General features: G+C 31.6%; 1 protein-coding gene across 3 annotated transcripts; it reads left to right on the forward strand.

Annotated features, from left to right (window-relative positions):
* Positions 1 to 123: 123 nt before the first annotated feature.
* Positions 124 to 14,662, forward strand: LOC115876848 (transcriptional coactivator YAP1-A). 3 transcript variants are annotated; one of them, XM_030892843.1, is made up of 6 exons: positions 124 to 247; positions 706 to 1,317; positions 11,435 to 11,559; positions 11,734 to 11,865; positions 12,223 to 12,489; positions 12,547 to 14,662. In XM_030892843.1, exons 2-6 carry the CDS (start codon positions 866 to 868, stop codon positions 12,795 to 12,797), a joined length of 1,227 nt encoding a protein of 408 aa, XP_030748703.1. In that variant the 5' UTR covers positions 124 to 247; positions 706 to 865; the 3' UTR covers positions 12,798 to 14,662. The 3 variants fall into 3 exon arrangements, with proteins under 3 accessions (XP_030748703.1, XP_030748702.1, XP_030748704.1); XM_030892842.1 differs by lacking the exon at positions 124 to 247 and having other exon boundaries at positions 410 to 1,317; XM_030892844.1 differs by lacking the exons at positions 124 to 247; positions 11,734 to 11,865 and having other exon boundaries at positions 410 to 1,317.
* Positions 14,663 to 15,367: the final 705 nt, after the last annotated feature.

The raw sequence follows: 15,367 nt of genomic DNA on the forward strand, positions 1-15,367 counted from the left end.
TTAAGTATATATAACTGGAGCGAAACAGGAGTAACAGGAGGTGAAAAGAAGTGGTAGAAATTTTAAACTCTTAAATACCACAGCAGCAAACTGTAAATTGAAATTTTATAGAAATCTGTAACAGTACTGAACTAACTATTTATCGCTGCGCATTAGGAAAAAAGTGTGTTGGGTGTTCGTATACTGGGTTGAGTTCAGTCCCGTCATTCTGAACTCCTGTCAAATAAGTGACATCCACAGGAAAACTTCAGTGCACAGCGTTGCCAATCTTTGTGGAATTCCACAAAATGTGTGGAATTCGTAATAATGTTGTGGAACGTTTGTGGAATAGAATAAATGTGGAATTTTGTGGAATTTTCGGAATTATTCCTTTTTTTCTTTTTTTTTTCCTTATTTAGCTAATAGTAAAAAAAATATTATAGAACTCATCATAATTTTACAGATTTCTGTAAAAAGAGCGTCGCCGTCGAGGTTAGCAGCTAGGTTCGGTATTTAGATCTGCAAGCAATCCGACGAAATTTTCGACATATCACATATCACACGTCACTATATAATGTAAAATCCCTTTAAGATCACGTGGTTTATATTAAAAAAATATCGGATTGGTCGCAGACCTAAAGACCGAACCTGGCTAGTGATTGTGGAATTTTGTGGAATTTGGGTATGTTCGCCGTGGAATATAATTTTGGACCATTGGCAACGCTGTCAGTGCAACGGGTGGCAGGCCGCTGTTAGCAAGGCTGAAGTGGGTTGTTGGTTTGTCTGATTGTTAGTTTGGGGGGCCGGGGGTAACGGTGGCGGTCAGTGTTGGTGATTGACCGTTGTGTCGTAGTGCCTGTGGACCTTTGTGATACCTCCATTGAAGATGGCAAGGAACCAGGACGAAGCCAAACAAGTCGTCCGAGTTGACCAAGACTCAGAGACAGATTTGCAAGCTTTATTCGACAGTGTGTTAAAACCAGATTCAAAGAGGCCACTTCAGGTGCCATGGAGCATGAGGAAGTTACCCGATTCGTTTTTCACCCCTCCGTCAACAGGTTCCAAATCCATTAACCATTCTCGGGAGAATTCTGTTGATTCTGCTTTCGACGTATCGGGACCCGTGAATTCTGTGCCTTTACAAACTGCTCATCATAGGGCTCACAGTTCGCCAGCATCTCTACAGCAAACGTACGCTGTGGGACAACAGCAGCCCCCCGCTCACCACCACATCAAACAAAGGTCCTATGATGTGGCTAGTAAATCAGATGATAATGCACCCCTGCCACCAGGTTGGGAACAAGCCAGAACCCCCGAGGGACAAGTGTATTATTTAGAGTGAGTACCTGTATACCTGTTGACGACAGGTTTTGCTGGGCTGGTGTTACAGAGCCGGATTGGGTGATTTTGTGTTTAATGCCTTCAAATTGCAGTTAAGAACGCTACAAGCTTTACTTGTGCCTTAATTTTTTACGTTTCATAATGTTTAGTATTAAATATATAAGGTAATAACTGTGTAAATCAAGGAAATATATCTAGTTTTATACGTCTTTCTTTTCTTTTTCATGCGATCATAATCACCCACAAAGGCTTTGGAACGCTTCTAATTATTATTGTTTTCTATTAAGTTTAACCCAAAACAGTGCAAATCTCTTTTATCATCGCACTATGGTCAGTTATCCCCTGCTAAATAACTCAGATGATTAATTATATAAATAAATAATAATGACTTTCAGAAATATGAAGCGTTGAGCCGAGTATTTTTAAGACTGCCACTGGAAAACTAGTTTAAGGATTTTAAAGTAGATAAAAATAGCATAATGTTTGGATAATCTTGAAAACTTTACTTTTCATTGAAGTGAGGCTGCTCGTTACGTTATTTGACCAGCAAAAATTAAATTGTTTGAATTCAATCTGGGCTATTTCTATACAAACAGCCAAGGTAAAGTCAATTTAAAATAAATCATGGTATTAACTCAATTTTTTCCTAGGACTTCTATTGTCATGTTCTTTTATCATGCCTTAAGCTGGCTATCCTTTAAATATGCCGTTATTATTTTTATTATATAAATTATTCCCCCTTAGTTAGCCCCTGAAGATATTGCCATACTTATAGGCATAAATAAATGAGAATTTTTTTAATGCATAGGTATACCATATTCTCCTTTTTTATTCAGTAGTCAGTATTAAAAATATTTTCTAGTGATGAAAACAGTATAGAATTTTGATATTTTACTCAAACAAACAGGTGAAAAATATTTAAAATATTTTAGCAATACTCTGAGCAGAATCAGGTACTGACATCATATATATGTTTTCACTCTTTCTTATCATTTCAATGTCAAATTTTTATTTCGTTTTTTTATTAACACGTGAAATAACTAAATAAACAAGAAACATAATAAAGTGGATGATAGGGTATTATATGTTGATTTAGAAATTAATTTGTCGATAATATATCGAGAATCGTTTTTATCTCATCACTTGAAAATATATTTGGATCTTTCAAGATCCAAAGATCGGATCAGATCCACGTATAACATGATAATTTAGGTTTATCTAAATTGAAACAAGAATACAAGTCAACTTGCAAAACTTAGTCTATGCAAAAAATGTTTTAGCAAAAATGTGGGAAGCGTTATTTTACAAAAAGCATGTCCATTGAGTGAAATCATTGTTTTGTATCTCGTTTTTCTAGAAATAAAAAGTAATATTTAATTTTTAAAGAGAAAAAGCACAAAAATAATTCGGATATAGCGGGTTTGTGGTATGATGCATATTGCGGGTTTTGTTACAGCAAGATATTTGCATCCTAACTTCATTTATTAGATATACTGTTTTATTAAAATTAGGTAAGAATTTGAAATGGATAAGACGTCAGTAGCAATATTATACTTGTGTAAAGAACCTATGAAAATATTTGGGATTTGCCACAATAATGAGAAAAAAAACAAATATATGTGTATAAGACGGATTTCGCTGCAGTAACGTAATTCGTAGTAAATTTTATATAGGAATACCTAGGCGACTGTTGCTGCAGTTTGGGAACTAGGTTTATGTAGGTTTGAGGGTCCCACTACTAATATATTTCATTAGGCCATTTTTTATTAAACATGGATAAAGCCCCGTTCTCAGAACTGTGTCGTGTCGACAGCGACACTGATTGACACTTCAAACGACCAATGGGAGCTGTACTAAATTTAAAATTGACAGCTGTTTGAATTTTGTATAAATCTGATTGGTTCTTTTGTCGTGTCGCTGGCGACAGTCGAAGTTCTGAGAACGGGGCTTAAGGCATGTTATGCCACTTGACGCCTCAGATATTTGCATAAAAATATTGCAACATTTACTAGTTATTATTTAGACGTTAACCATTGAGACATAAAATGAAGAGATGCAATATCCTCTTGTTGGGAGGCTGCAGTAGCAATATTACCGGCTTTTGTAATTTAAAATTCAAGTTCTTTTACAATACATTCCTTATATCGTAAAAAGGATGAACTTAAGAAGCGCAAAATTTATTTAGAGACCGATTAGGTGAAGTTGACAAATAAGTTAACAAATACTCAGAATTTTACTTTGTTAGTCAAATACAAAGGTGCAAAATCTTGATCAGTGAAGTGAATGAAGCAAATATATGCTTCCTAAATATAGAAAGTGGTTTTGTGTAGCAGCAGATATTGCACATACCCGTGCTTGCTTGTATAACCCATACAGACATAAAAATCTTTGTTAATAATTACATAAAAAATATAATTAAACTGCCAACTGAATATATTATAACTATAACACGCTTTGTCTTTGCTACTTTTGGTCAATTTTTTTCTCCTTTACACTATATACCTACTCTAAGAAAACAGTATTTATGTCCATGTATTTTGTTTTCTTTTAAACAAAATAATATACTTGCATATGCGCATTTATCTGGAATACTTTAATTATTATGAATTGTTATTTTGATTTAATATAGTGTTTATTTTAAGTTATTGATACTACTACAGTTCTGGGTAATATTATGTAGTTGAAACCTTATCATTTCAATACCTATTCATACATGTTTTAAATGTACTTATTAACTACTTATTAATACCATTAAAAATCATTGATATTGCTGATCTTTCAGTTATAGCAAAACTACAGGGTGGTCGTACTTCGGTAGTAGGTAAAAATAAGTAAAATAATTCGTATAAATTTAAGGTATGAAAGTTTCATTTTTTGGGGGTGTTTTTCTGAATAATTTCTGATCTATATGTGAATGATTTATTTGATTTAATGCAAGAAGTAAATTGGTTATAGGTTCCCCTGTATTTAAGGTGATATGGCAGAGAACACTGGTCCAGCGCCTGAAAAATAATTTGATTTTTGGCAGTTGTATCTTTCTATTTTGCACACACGGCAATTAGATGATGTCGCGTCTGGATATATTTTTAGAATTTAAAATTCTAGGCGCCTAAGTCGCACTTGCGGACATCGAACCTTTTCATATCGCAGTCTGCCCGAAATAATGTGGCCTTATTTAAATGTTTTCCAAAGTTTCTTCTTCCCAGACAATGTTTTCATCTCCTACGAACATAATCTGCTGTTTTTTGCTTATTTTCCATGTAAAAAAAATGTGTGTACACTATGTGCCCATATTTGAAGTGTAACTTCTGACTAACAGCTATTAAATTGAAGAATTTGAAGGAGATGTTTGAAAAAGTATAGTTTGAAATGTTGATAGTTTTTATGTGTAACAAATAGTTTTTTACGTGTAACGAATAGTTTTTTACGTGTAAGAAATACTTTTTTGCCCGTAAAAAATAGTTTTTACGTGTAACAAACAGTTTTTTACGCGTAAAAAATAGTTTTTTACGTGTAAAAAATAGTTTAATACGCGTAAAAATTAATAAATACACATTTATACACTTTTTCAAACATGTCCTTCAAATTCTTCAATTTAATAGCCGTTAGTAAGAAGTTTCACTTCCAATATGCGAACATAGTGCACATAAAATTTTTATTTTGAAGTTTTTTCTAAATATTCCTCTGTATGATTAATTTGAGATAAACCCTGGTACAGTATTCTGGATTAATCATTTGCAACAGTCATTACTGCTAACCTTGGTTTGAAAGCAGTCTATTTGGTGCCAGAAATTTCGATTATTGGCACTATGTTATGTGCGTTAGGTATAACGATTTAGGCGTCTCTGCTCTCTTAGTCATGCTAATATGTTTCATTAATAGTTTTGGAAATAATTATTTACTGTTTGCTATCCGACAATAACATTTTAATTGGATTTGAGTCAGGATTTGGTGCCAAGAAATGGCTTTTTAATATGTCCAGCGCTGCTGCACTTTCTATACTTTCTATTTCGTACAAATTTTAATGCGTTTTTAATATTTAAAAGGATTTAAAACTACCTAACACATTTATAACTTTTATGATACTACTGTGAGGCCTCCAGAACACATTCGTAGGTATTTAATATAAAAAAAACTTCCTGTTTTCAATGAATACAGAAAATTATCAGTTTATTGTATAATTTATTCATTTCAAATAAAATATGGCCTCTGATTATGAAAAAGCCAATGTTACGGAATTTTTAATTATAACTTCTTTGCGGTGCTTAAGAAAATTTTATCTGAAATTATTTTTTTTTTCAAAATTTTGGAACTCGTGTATGAAATATTGCTTTTTAGAGCGTTTATTATCTGAAAATAGACCCAAATTGGCCATAAAGTTCTAATTTAATTAAATCTTTTACAGTTTTATCACTCTACATCAATTTTCTTGGCTAATATTGCTCATTTCTTTGAATTATTTACGGGTATCAATACATTTTCAATCCCAGGACTTATAAACATGAAATATAGTTTAAAATAATGTGCTTCTACCTGTAAACGTTTCCACAAAAACTCTTTAATTAAGTTACATTTTTTTTAGATATACAGGGTTCGGCAATAGTGCGTCGGGCATCTGCAGCCCCTATAATAAAAAACTTAGGAATTTTGTTTAAGTGCAGACCTAAAGTATGTATTAGAATGTATTTCAGGAAAATATTTTAAATGCTACAGGGTGGCTCAAAAAAGTGTGAGTGAACCGCGATAATTTTTTTAAATGGGACACCCTTCTTCCCTTCTGGTCACTTTACATAATTCTAAAATTTTATTAAATATGTTTTGATAGTTTCAGAGATTTTATTTTTTTAGGATTTTCTAAAAAAAATCATTAAAAATAGAAGACATGTAGTAATAAACAAAGCAACAATTATTTAAAAAAAAACGAAGAAAAATTATTTTGTATATTAGAAAGTTTGGCGTAGAATTTTGAACACCCTGTATGGTTCAAGATTACGATATTTATAGCAAAGTAAGTACAGACCAACTATAGTAAATACCTAGTATTGTTTTGATTTCAGGACATTTTTTGTAAGTATTTTTAATGATTTTTTTAAACAAAGCTGAAAACATATTTTTTTACTTATTAAAATTTCTGAAACTGTCAAAACATATTTAATAATATCTTAGAATTTGAAAAATGATAAGAAATGAAACCAAAAATGCAATAATACACAATTTAAAAAAAAATCATCCCGATCCACTCAGAAATTTCTGAGCCATCTTGGAGAAGTGAAAATATTTTCTTGAAATACATCCTAATACATATTTTTTTATTATATGTAGAAGTTACAGATACCCGACGCACTTTTGCCGAACCCTGTATAATTTAGGAATATGTTTTATAGTAAAAATCTTTAGATAGTTAACTTCTTAAGAGACAAGAAAGAATGACAGGCCATAAAAGAAATGTAAATAAGAGCGTTCTCTCTCTCTCTTTGTTTGTCTCGTATCTTATTTTATTTCTTTTTCTTTTTTGGTTTTGTTTATAGGTAGCTTTTGACGAATTAATAAAAATTCCTATAAGTTCAAGTAACTTATCTTAAATACGCTGTTCCTATTTCGTAAATATTATTTAGCCCAACCTTTTCATGGGAGTGGTAGGTACTTGTGCTGAACAGAACACAGCCAGCATCTGCATATAGTAGGTATACCAGAGTCAATCGAAAGCTTTAATAATATATTTTTCTTCTTTTGTTGAGTTTTCGTACCTATAAATGATAAAATTCGTTGCTTCCTAAGGTTGTTAACACCCTGTATACGAATCTCTCCGTCCTGCACCTTCCTATAGAATTGATTTCTGAGAAATCTCTAGGTATGGCCAGGTAGTACCAAAGCAACAAAATTGAACATTTCCTGGTAGAGTTATTTGACGTCCTTCGTTTTGATTAAGCAAGGCAATAAGATGCCGGTTTAGAGTTGTCTAGGCTTTAACCCGAACAATGAGATCGTAATGGGTCATTCTACAAGAATTGTTATCCTCAGATTATGTCGACAAGTTGTTCAAGTAATAATCCAAACAAACCTGATCATTTCACTTTAGTATAATGTTATTATCCATTTAACTTATTAAAAACAAACATCTTTCAAAACAAGAATGTTTACAAGTCATAGGGTTATTCACTTTATAAGATTATATTATATTTACAGTATTGGCCAAAAGTGGATGAACCAATACCAATAATTGCGAAGAAAATCAGATTTGAGGTGTTAAATATCAAAATTATTTTATGTACCTTTGTATGTTAAAAGTTTAATACATTCTCACCAAAATACTACAAACAAATATAAATTCTTCTGTTAGTCTTATCATTTATAGATAAGAATTGGCAAATATTGCTTTTTTGTCTTGGACAAAAGTAGATGAACCAAATATTTTTAAAAATCGTTAGTTTCATTTGTTCTGCTTTTATGAACAATTGCGATTCAAAAACATTTGCGCTTTTGTGATATATCATGCCACGTGGAATTAACTTGTCTGCAGATCTTAAGTTGCGAGTAGTGAATGCTTTTAAGGATGGTTTGAAGCAATCGGAAATCGCTAAGCAATTACGCCTTGGAAAATCAGCGCTCCATTATATTTTAAAGAGATATAATGAGAGAGGAGATGTCTCTATAAAAAGAAAACCAGGACGACCTAAAAAGTTGGTCCCAATATGATAAAAGCCATAAAACGAATTTCTTCACAAGATCCATTTTTGCCGTCAACGAAGATAAAAGCAAAACTTGAAGAAATGGGCTATCCACCAGTGAGTACAAGGACGATCCGACGTAAATTAGTTGACCAGAAGTTGTTTTCCCGAAGACCCGCCAAGAAACCACTGCTAGCAAAAAAAAATTTGAAGGCCCGATTAGCATTTGCCAAGGAATATCAAAACTGGACTGGCACAATGGAAAAAAGTTTGTTTTAGTGATGAATCAAAGTTTAATTTGGTGTCATCAGATGGAATTCAACATGTAAGAAGACCTCCCAACACACCATTGCTACCAAATTACACGCGACCCACTGTAAAACATGGTGGGGGCTCAATCATGGTATGGGATGGGGCCTCTCCATAAAATTGAGGGCATAATGGATCGGTTTGGCTACAGAGACATTTTACAAAACCTTTTAGTGCCTTATTTGGAGGAAAAAATGCCAGTTGTACACTACTTCCAACATGATAACGACCCTAAACATGCCTCACAATTGGTTAAAAGGTTTTTGGAAGATGAAATGGTGACTGTTCTCAAATGGCCATCGCAATCCCCAGACCTGAATCCAATAAAAAATTTATGGGAAATTTTGGATCAACACATTAGGACCAAATTCTACAAAAATAAGCAAGAATTATTTGCAGCTTTGGAAGAGTCTTGGAAAAATATCGATTTTTCTATAACTGAAAATCTTCTGGGATCCATGCCTAAGCGATGTCTGAAAGTAATTAAGAATAAGGGTTATTACACTAAGTACTAGTAAATTATAAGTTAATTTTTCAGTTTTTGTTAACATAAGATTTTTTTTTATTAAATATATATTTTGTACATCTACTTTTGTCCAATAGTTTTTTCAATTTAAATTTTTTGATACCTTATTAAAGCACATTTTAAAAAAACAATGGTATTTATTTTTATAGTACTGACACTAGACTTCAAGTAAATATAGCTCAAATTTTAATTTTAAACATATTAGGAAAAACCCATTATTTTAACAAAGTTCATCCACTTATGGCCAATACTGTATTAAAGAAATACAGTATAAAATGAAATGAATATACAGGGTGTTTCAAAAAACATGTACCATCTCTCGTGGAGAGATTCGTCTCTATTTCGTAGCTACAGGGGGTTATTTTTTTTTCAATTATTATTATTTTCTTCTAAGTGCTTTTAGTGATTTGAATGAATAATTGTTGAGGAAAAAAGTTACTATAAGCAACTATAAGTGTGACATATTTTAATGCTAAAAAGTGTCGCACCAGAGACGTGCACATGGGATATCACTCGAATATTTTTATAAAAAAAACATGTAGGTACGCCACTGACTTTTTTAGCCGACCATACCAACAGGTATGGTAGGCTATTAAGATCGGCAAAACAAAGTTTTTTTTTAATTTCACTCAAAATGAGTTATTTGTGTCATAAATGACCTAAATACAAAATATTTTCATGGTGTCTGTCTGTCTGTCCGTCTGTAACACGATAACTCAAAAACCGCTAAACCGATTTTAACCAAATTTGGCACAAAAATACTGTGGCACCCGAGAATCTCGCCATTAGTTTTTGGTGGGGGTGGGGGGTTGGTAAGGGGGTATGGAAGGGGGTTCAAAATTTTAAAAAATCGTAACTCCAAAATTACAGTAGCTAGCGAAACGCGGTTTTCAATTTAGGATTAGGAATAATATTTGCAACAAAATTTGTAATAACATCAAAATTAGCCGAAGTCGCAGATTTTGAGATATTCCGTGTTTCCGTAGTCCGTTTTTGGGACAATCCGTGTGGAGAACTCCAAATTCCCATCGGACGCGAGGGGAAATAACCGCAGACCAAAATTGGAAAAATTCCTTTACTTTGAAACTAAAAGAACTGCCTACCAACTTTTTATTAACATATTTTAGTATGGGCGGCTATACGTGCCTCCCGGCGCCAATTTTTTGGAATTAAAAATCGAAATTTCCGGAGAATGGGCTTAATCGTTCTTGATAATAAACAATAACCATCGGTAACAGTTAACAGGACATTGTCTTACTCTTTTATGCCTATTCAAATAATGTTTTGATTTTTGACAACGCTGATCCCATGTAATATCCAATTTAACTCTTGGTATAATTTTCTTTTATTATTTGAAGTTTGATTGAAATTTGTTATCATTCTAGGTCTAAAGGTGATAATTGCATCATGTTTTTATATTGTTATTAAGCATTAAAATAAAATGTCTTCATTGTTGTTGAATACTCTTTATTTTTATAATTTTTATACCTTAAGAAACTACTTGCAGTTGGTGTAATAATTATTAAAAAATTCATGTCTTTAGCGGAAGTCTTCTCTGTTTAGGGCAACACCTTTAATATGGCCAGTGTATTTTTTATACCGGAACTTATTTTACATAAATTTAAATGCAGTGGAAAATAGTTCATGTTATAAGTTAACAGAATTAAATGTTACGTAGGTTTACAATATATACAACATAGGATCTATTATTAGCTGGAAGTCATGAAAGCAAGAAAAATACTTGCACTAATTTTAGATCTGCATTTTCGTAGGTAGTTTAAAGAAAATTAAGAGAAAGATTGATATTTACGCGCCCAGTCTAATTTTATCTTTGTTTTATAAACCAGGAAATGTGGAAATATCGCTTGTTTATATCGGCAAGACATCTCTGATGGTATGTTTATAGAATGTGTTTAAGAAACAAAGTTCTTTACATACTAGTTCACGTTAAATATGGCGCTTATCTGTTTTTGCCATGCAAGAATGTCTTGAAAATATACCAGCAGTTGCTTGAATTACAGTACACTTGATAGTTAACATGTCCACAGCTTTAAAAATAAAGTCGTACTTCTTATTAAAATTATCACCTCATTAAAATCAGAAGTTTTGGTAAAATAGTTGAATAAAAAGCAATAAACAACAATAAAATTTACTACAAATTCTGAAATTTTCATAATTTTCTCTATGTTTACTATATCTCTAAGCGCCTTGAAAATGAGTAAAAATAGCCAGAAATAGACATTTTTTCGCCTTTTTTCCTCGTGAGATTTGGCGATTTTCTTCATGTAACCGATTTTGTTGAAATTGCTACTGTTATTTACTAATTAAAACGTGCAGAACAAGAAAATCTAGCCTGTTTTGACCCTACGATTAAGCTAGTTGACGTCGGCCATCTTAAATCGGTTAGAAACAAGGGTTCGAAAAATTATGTTTCTGAGAAAACCAAAGCATTTAAGTACCAATATTTTTATATTTTGACATTTCTTCTTAATTATTTTAAAGATGTCTGTTTTCAGACGGAGGATTTATTAGTTAATACTAGTTAATAGACTGTTAGTGTGTTTTTTTTTGTAAAATCTAACAATAAATGTGCTTTTTCGTTGTTTTGCAGTCATACAACAAGAACCACAACTTGGGAGGATCCAAGGAAGACACTTGCAGCTTCGCAACAGCATCAGAGCTCAGAACATTTGGTGACCCATCCTGTTTCACACACTACGTCTCCTACATCATCTAGTAAGTTTCAACAAAAAATATTACGAAAAAAATCAGTAATTTCTTATCTCATATCTAACTCATACCTAAAGTTAACTTAATTCAAGATTTCTTCGTCTCTCTCTGTCACTTTTCTGATTATATTTTTTGCTATACCGGGTTTCTAAATTCCATTCGGAATTTGTAAATTTTCAGATACCAAGGTAAATAGCGATGTAGATTTAGGACCTTTACCAGAAGGATGGGAACAAGCTCAGACTCCTGAAGGTGAAATTTATTTCATTAATCACCAGACAAGAACCACATCTTGGTTTGATCCCAGAATTCGTAAGTTCCATTAGTAATATAAATGTACTTGAGTACAGATCAACAAAAATTATCCACGAAATGCATTAAAATTTATTATTAAATCTTTTAAAGTCTTGCACTAGGACAGTCTTTACATAAAGTTTGTCATTTTTTTCTTGATCTGTACATAGATTATTACGTCTACATCACATTTAGATTGGTATTGTTACTCTTTTTTTCTTGCTGTTTCTTTAAAATACAGGGTGAACTTGAAAAGTCTAATTCAGCATTAATACTATTAATCTTTTTTATGTATGTCCCTACGCCTCTCATTTTAATAACAAAACCTTCGAAAATGTTTTATAACTTTTGCTTGAACCAAAATTTTTTTTTCAGCTCAACACTTGCAACAGAGGTCGCCAGGCAACACTTTGGTACAACCCTCGTGGCACGCTTCAGTGTCATCGTCTCCACAAAAAGCCCAACAGATCAGACTCCAGCAGCTCCAATTGGAAAGGGAGAGGCTGAAGCAGAGGCAACAGGAGATCAGGAGACAGCAGGAGATCATGCTCAGAAACTCGTCCTCAGACTTGCCCGTGATGGATCCTTTTTTGTCTAGTTTGACTGACCATTCGCGCCAAGAGTCTGGAGATAGCGGTCTTGGTAAGACTAATTCTGTTATTCTGAAGACAAAAAGGTCTCTATTTTTTCTTCTTTTAGGCATGAGTACTAATTATTCAATGCCACATACTCCAGAAGACTATTTGGCATCGATGGACGATAATATGGAGGTGGGTAGTGAGAGTCACACCCTGGACACTCCAGATATATCGACATTAAACGAAAACATCGATTCTACTGATGATCTCGTGCCAAGTCTACAACTGGATGAGTTTCCTATTCTGGAAGACGTCCAGTCTTTAATAAATCCGGCCACTACAAAGCCGGATAATGGCCTTATTTGGTTGTAAACCTTTTTTTAGTTTAATATCATCCCATTTTCATGAAGAAGTTAATTTTTTTCTTTATTTTTAAATAATTTCTATCACCGAGGTAAGTCTTTTTATTTTTCATACACAATTGCTTATTTATAAATCAATTTTAACACGTTCGCGGTAGTATTCATTCTAAATATTTATTTATTGTTTTTAGCATAAAATAACATTAAGTTTTATATCTTTATTGTCGGTTGTATTGGCCCTATGTTTCTTTAAAGTTATCATCGTCATCCTAGGTTTTTAAGCTTCAGCCGCGGCACAATAAGTTTTTGTTTTATCAATTTTTTACACTTTTTATTATTGTTTCCGTTTTGAAGAAGAAAATTTTATTTTTTTATTTTGTTAAAATTTTAACAATATTTCTTCTCCATTTATAGCGTTCAAATATTTCAAACGTGTCTATGACAATAACAAGCATTGTTTTCACCAAGATCAGTAAAAGTTTCTGATATTTTAGTGCTCAATTGTCGTTTTTGATATTTGAACGCAACGCCATTTAAAACTATTAGACGCTGTTTTGAAGTACTACAATTTTGGGATTGTGTGCAATTAATTTTGCGTTTTAACAATTGTTAAGTTTTTATTTCAACCACACAAAGCTCATTTAGATATGCTATTAACTATTTTCACTAGGATATCTAAAATAACCCCTCTATTGCACAGACTATTCCTAGTATTTGGGGAACAGTTATGTTGCGATTACGTTATACTGTTTCTGTTAACTACAATGGTTAACGAGATAACATGATGCTCATACTAACAAAATCCATCCAATAATGGTGCCTTTGAATTTAATGTAAATATTTATATAAAATATCTAAATATACTATTAAGAAAAATATATCTATTTACCTACAATTGTTTCTTTATTCTTAGTTGTCGTTTACAATATATATTTGTAGCAGTGCCTTTGGAGACATTTTGTATAGACTTAGGTTAGATATTAAGGCATATCGAAGCTTGTGGTATATTCATTGCATTTATTTGAAAATCATATTCGCAAGGGAAAGGTCCTAAACCGTTGTAACACTTCAATAACTCGACTTTAAAAAATGTTGATAGTATTTGTGATAAAAGTCCCTAAATTTTAGAGCAAATTTTCAATGGATATACCATAATATTGTCCGTTATACTGTATTTAATATTAATTTGCTTGGTTATTAACCAGTATAAGCCATTTTTTTTTTCCATCACATCAATCGTATCATTGGCAATATTTATAAATAAACGTAGTGATTCTTTGCAATATTAGATATGTTAGTTACTTAGCCAAGAAAGCAATATTTTTGTGATTTTACTACACAGAATAAAATGAAATACTCACGTGCTGTTTCAGGTTGTAAAAAAGTCAAATTGATTAATTTCTATATTCTACAACATTAATTAATAAAGCTGAGGCCTTTCATCCCTTTTGGTACAATTGTTCTGTGATATTTAAAGAATATATAAAATATTTTAAAACATTTTACTGAAAATTTTATACACATATCGATCCAGTTGTGGCTACATTGTTATAGTTTTACATTATTAAATAAGTAACTAAATATTATCTTTATACAAGTGCTTTTTACAGATTTTCAAAGCCTAGCCCAGAGCTTAGATTATTTTAGATTTAAGAACTTATTTTTATTTCATTTTTTTATAAATACACACATATTTTTTTTTTAATTTTAATTATAATATATACTATGCCGTAACATTATATTAGTTTTGACGTTTTAAAATACTTCTATGTCAAAGTAGATACAATAAGTCTGCGTTATATAGATTTTTTTAATTTTCCATACATTCTTTTTTTTTCTCTGTGTATCGTAGTTCTATATACACGGAGAAAAAAATTAAATCTGTCAGATACTGGGGGCGTGTTTTTTACGTGTACTGTAATAGTTTAATCAGTTTTGTTTATTAAACAAGGGAATATTTGAATAAATATAATATCCTATATTATTTTATGGTTGTAAAAGCTTAATTTTCTTGAATCGTTCCTTTATTTGCTTGTTTTTTTTTTCGACTTACAATTTTCTTTAAACGCACAAAAATTGTACTGCTCATTAGCGATAGAACGAAATGAAATCAAAAAAATATTTATATATTTAAAATTATTTAATGGGCATTTGTATAGGCTAAGTCAAATTTTGAACTGACCATTATTTCTAGTTTATTTTCTATTTTTCCTTAGCTGTCGCTTACTTTCAGATTCGAGATTGATTTAGGCTATATTTAAAATTAAAATATTTTAATATCCACTAACAAAACACTTTTTAATTTTGAATATGGCTTGTTTTATTGTTTGTATAAGACATGTCTGTATTGTAAATAAAAATCGAAATAACTTTTTTGTTTATATTTACTTCCTGTTTTTTTTTCTACAGTGTAATTATTTTTCTTCCTCAAAATTTCATTTGAATGAGATTTTGATGAAGAAAGTTACTCTAAGAGTGACATATTTTAATGCTAAAAAAGTGTCGATATATTCACCAAGTATGGGTTATCAATGAAATCTTTTTCTAAAAAAACATGTACGCCACTGAAATTTTTTTTCT

This window comes from Sitophilus oryzae, unplaced genomic scaffold, assembly GCF_002938485.1.
Source record: "Sitophilus oryzae breed Bouriz unplaced genomic scaffold, Soryzae_2.0 scaffold_1440_pilon_pilon, whole genome shotgun sequence".
Taxonomy (NCBI): Eukaryota; Metazoa; Arthropoda; class Insecta; order Coleoptera; family Curculionidae; genus Sitophilus; species Sitophilus oryzae.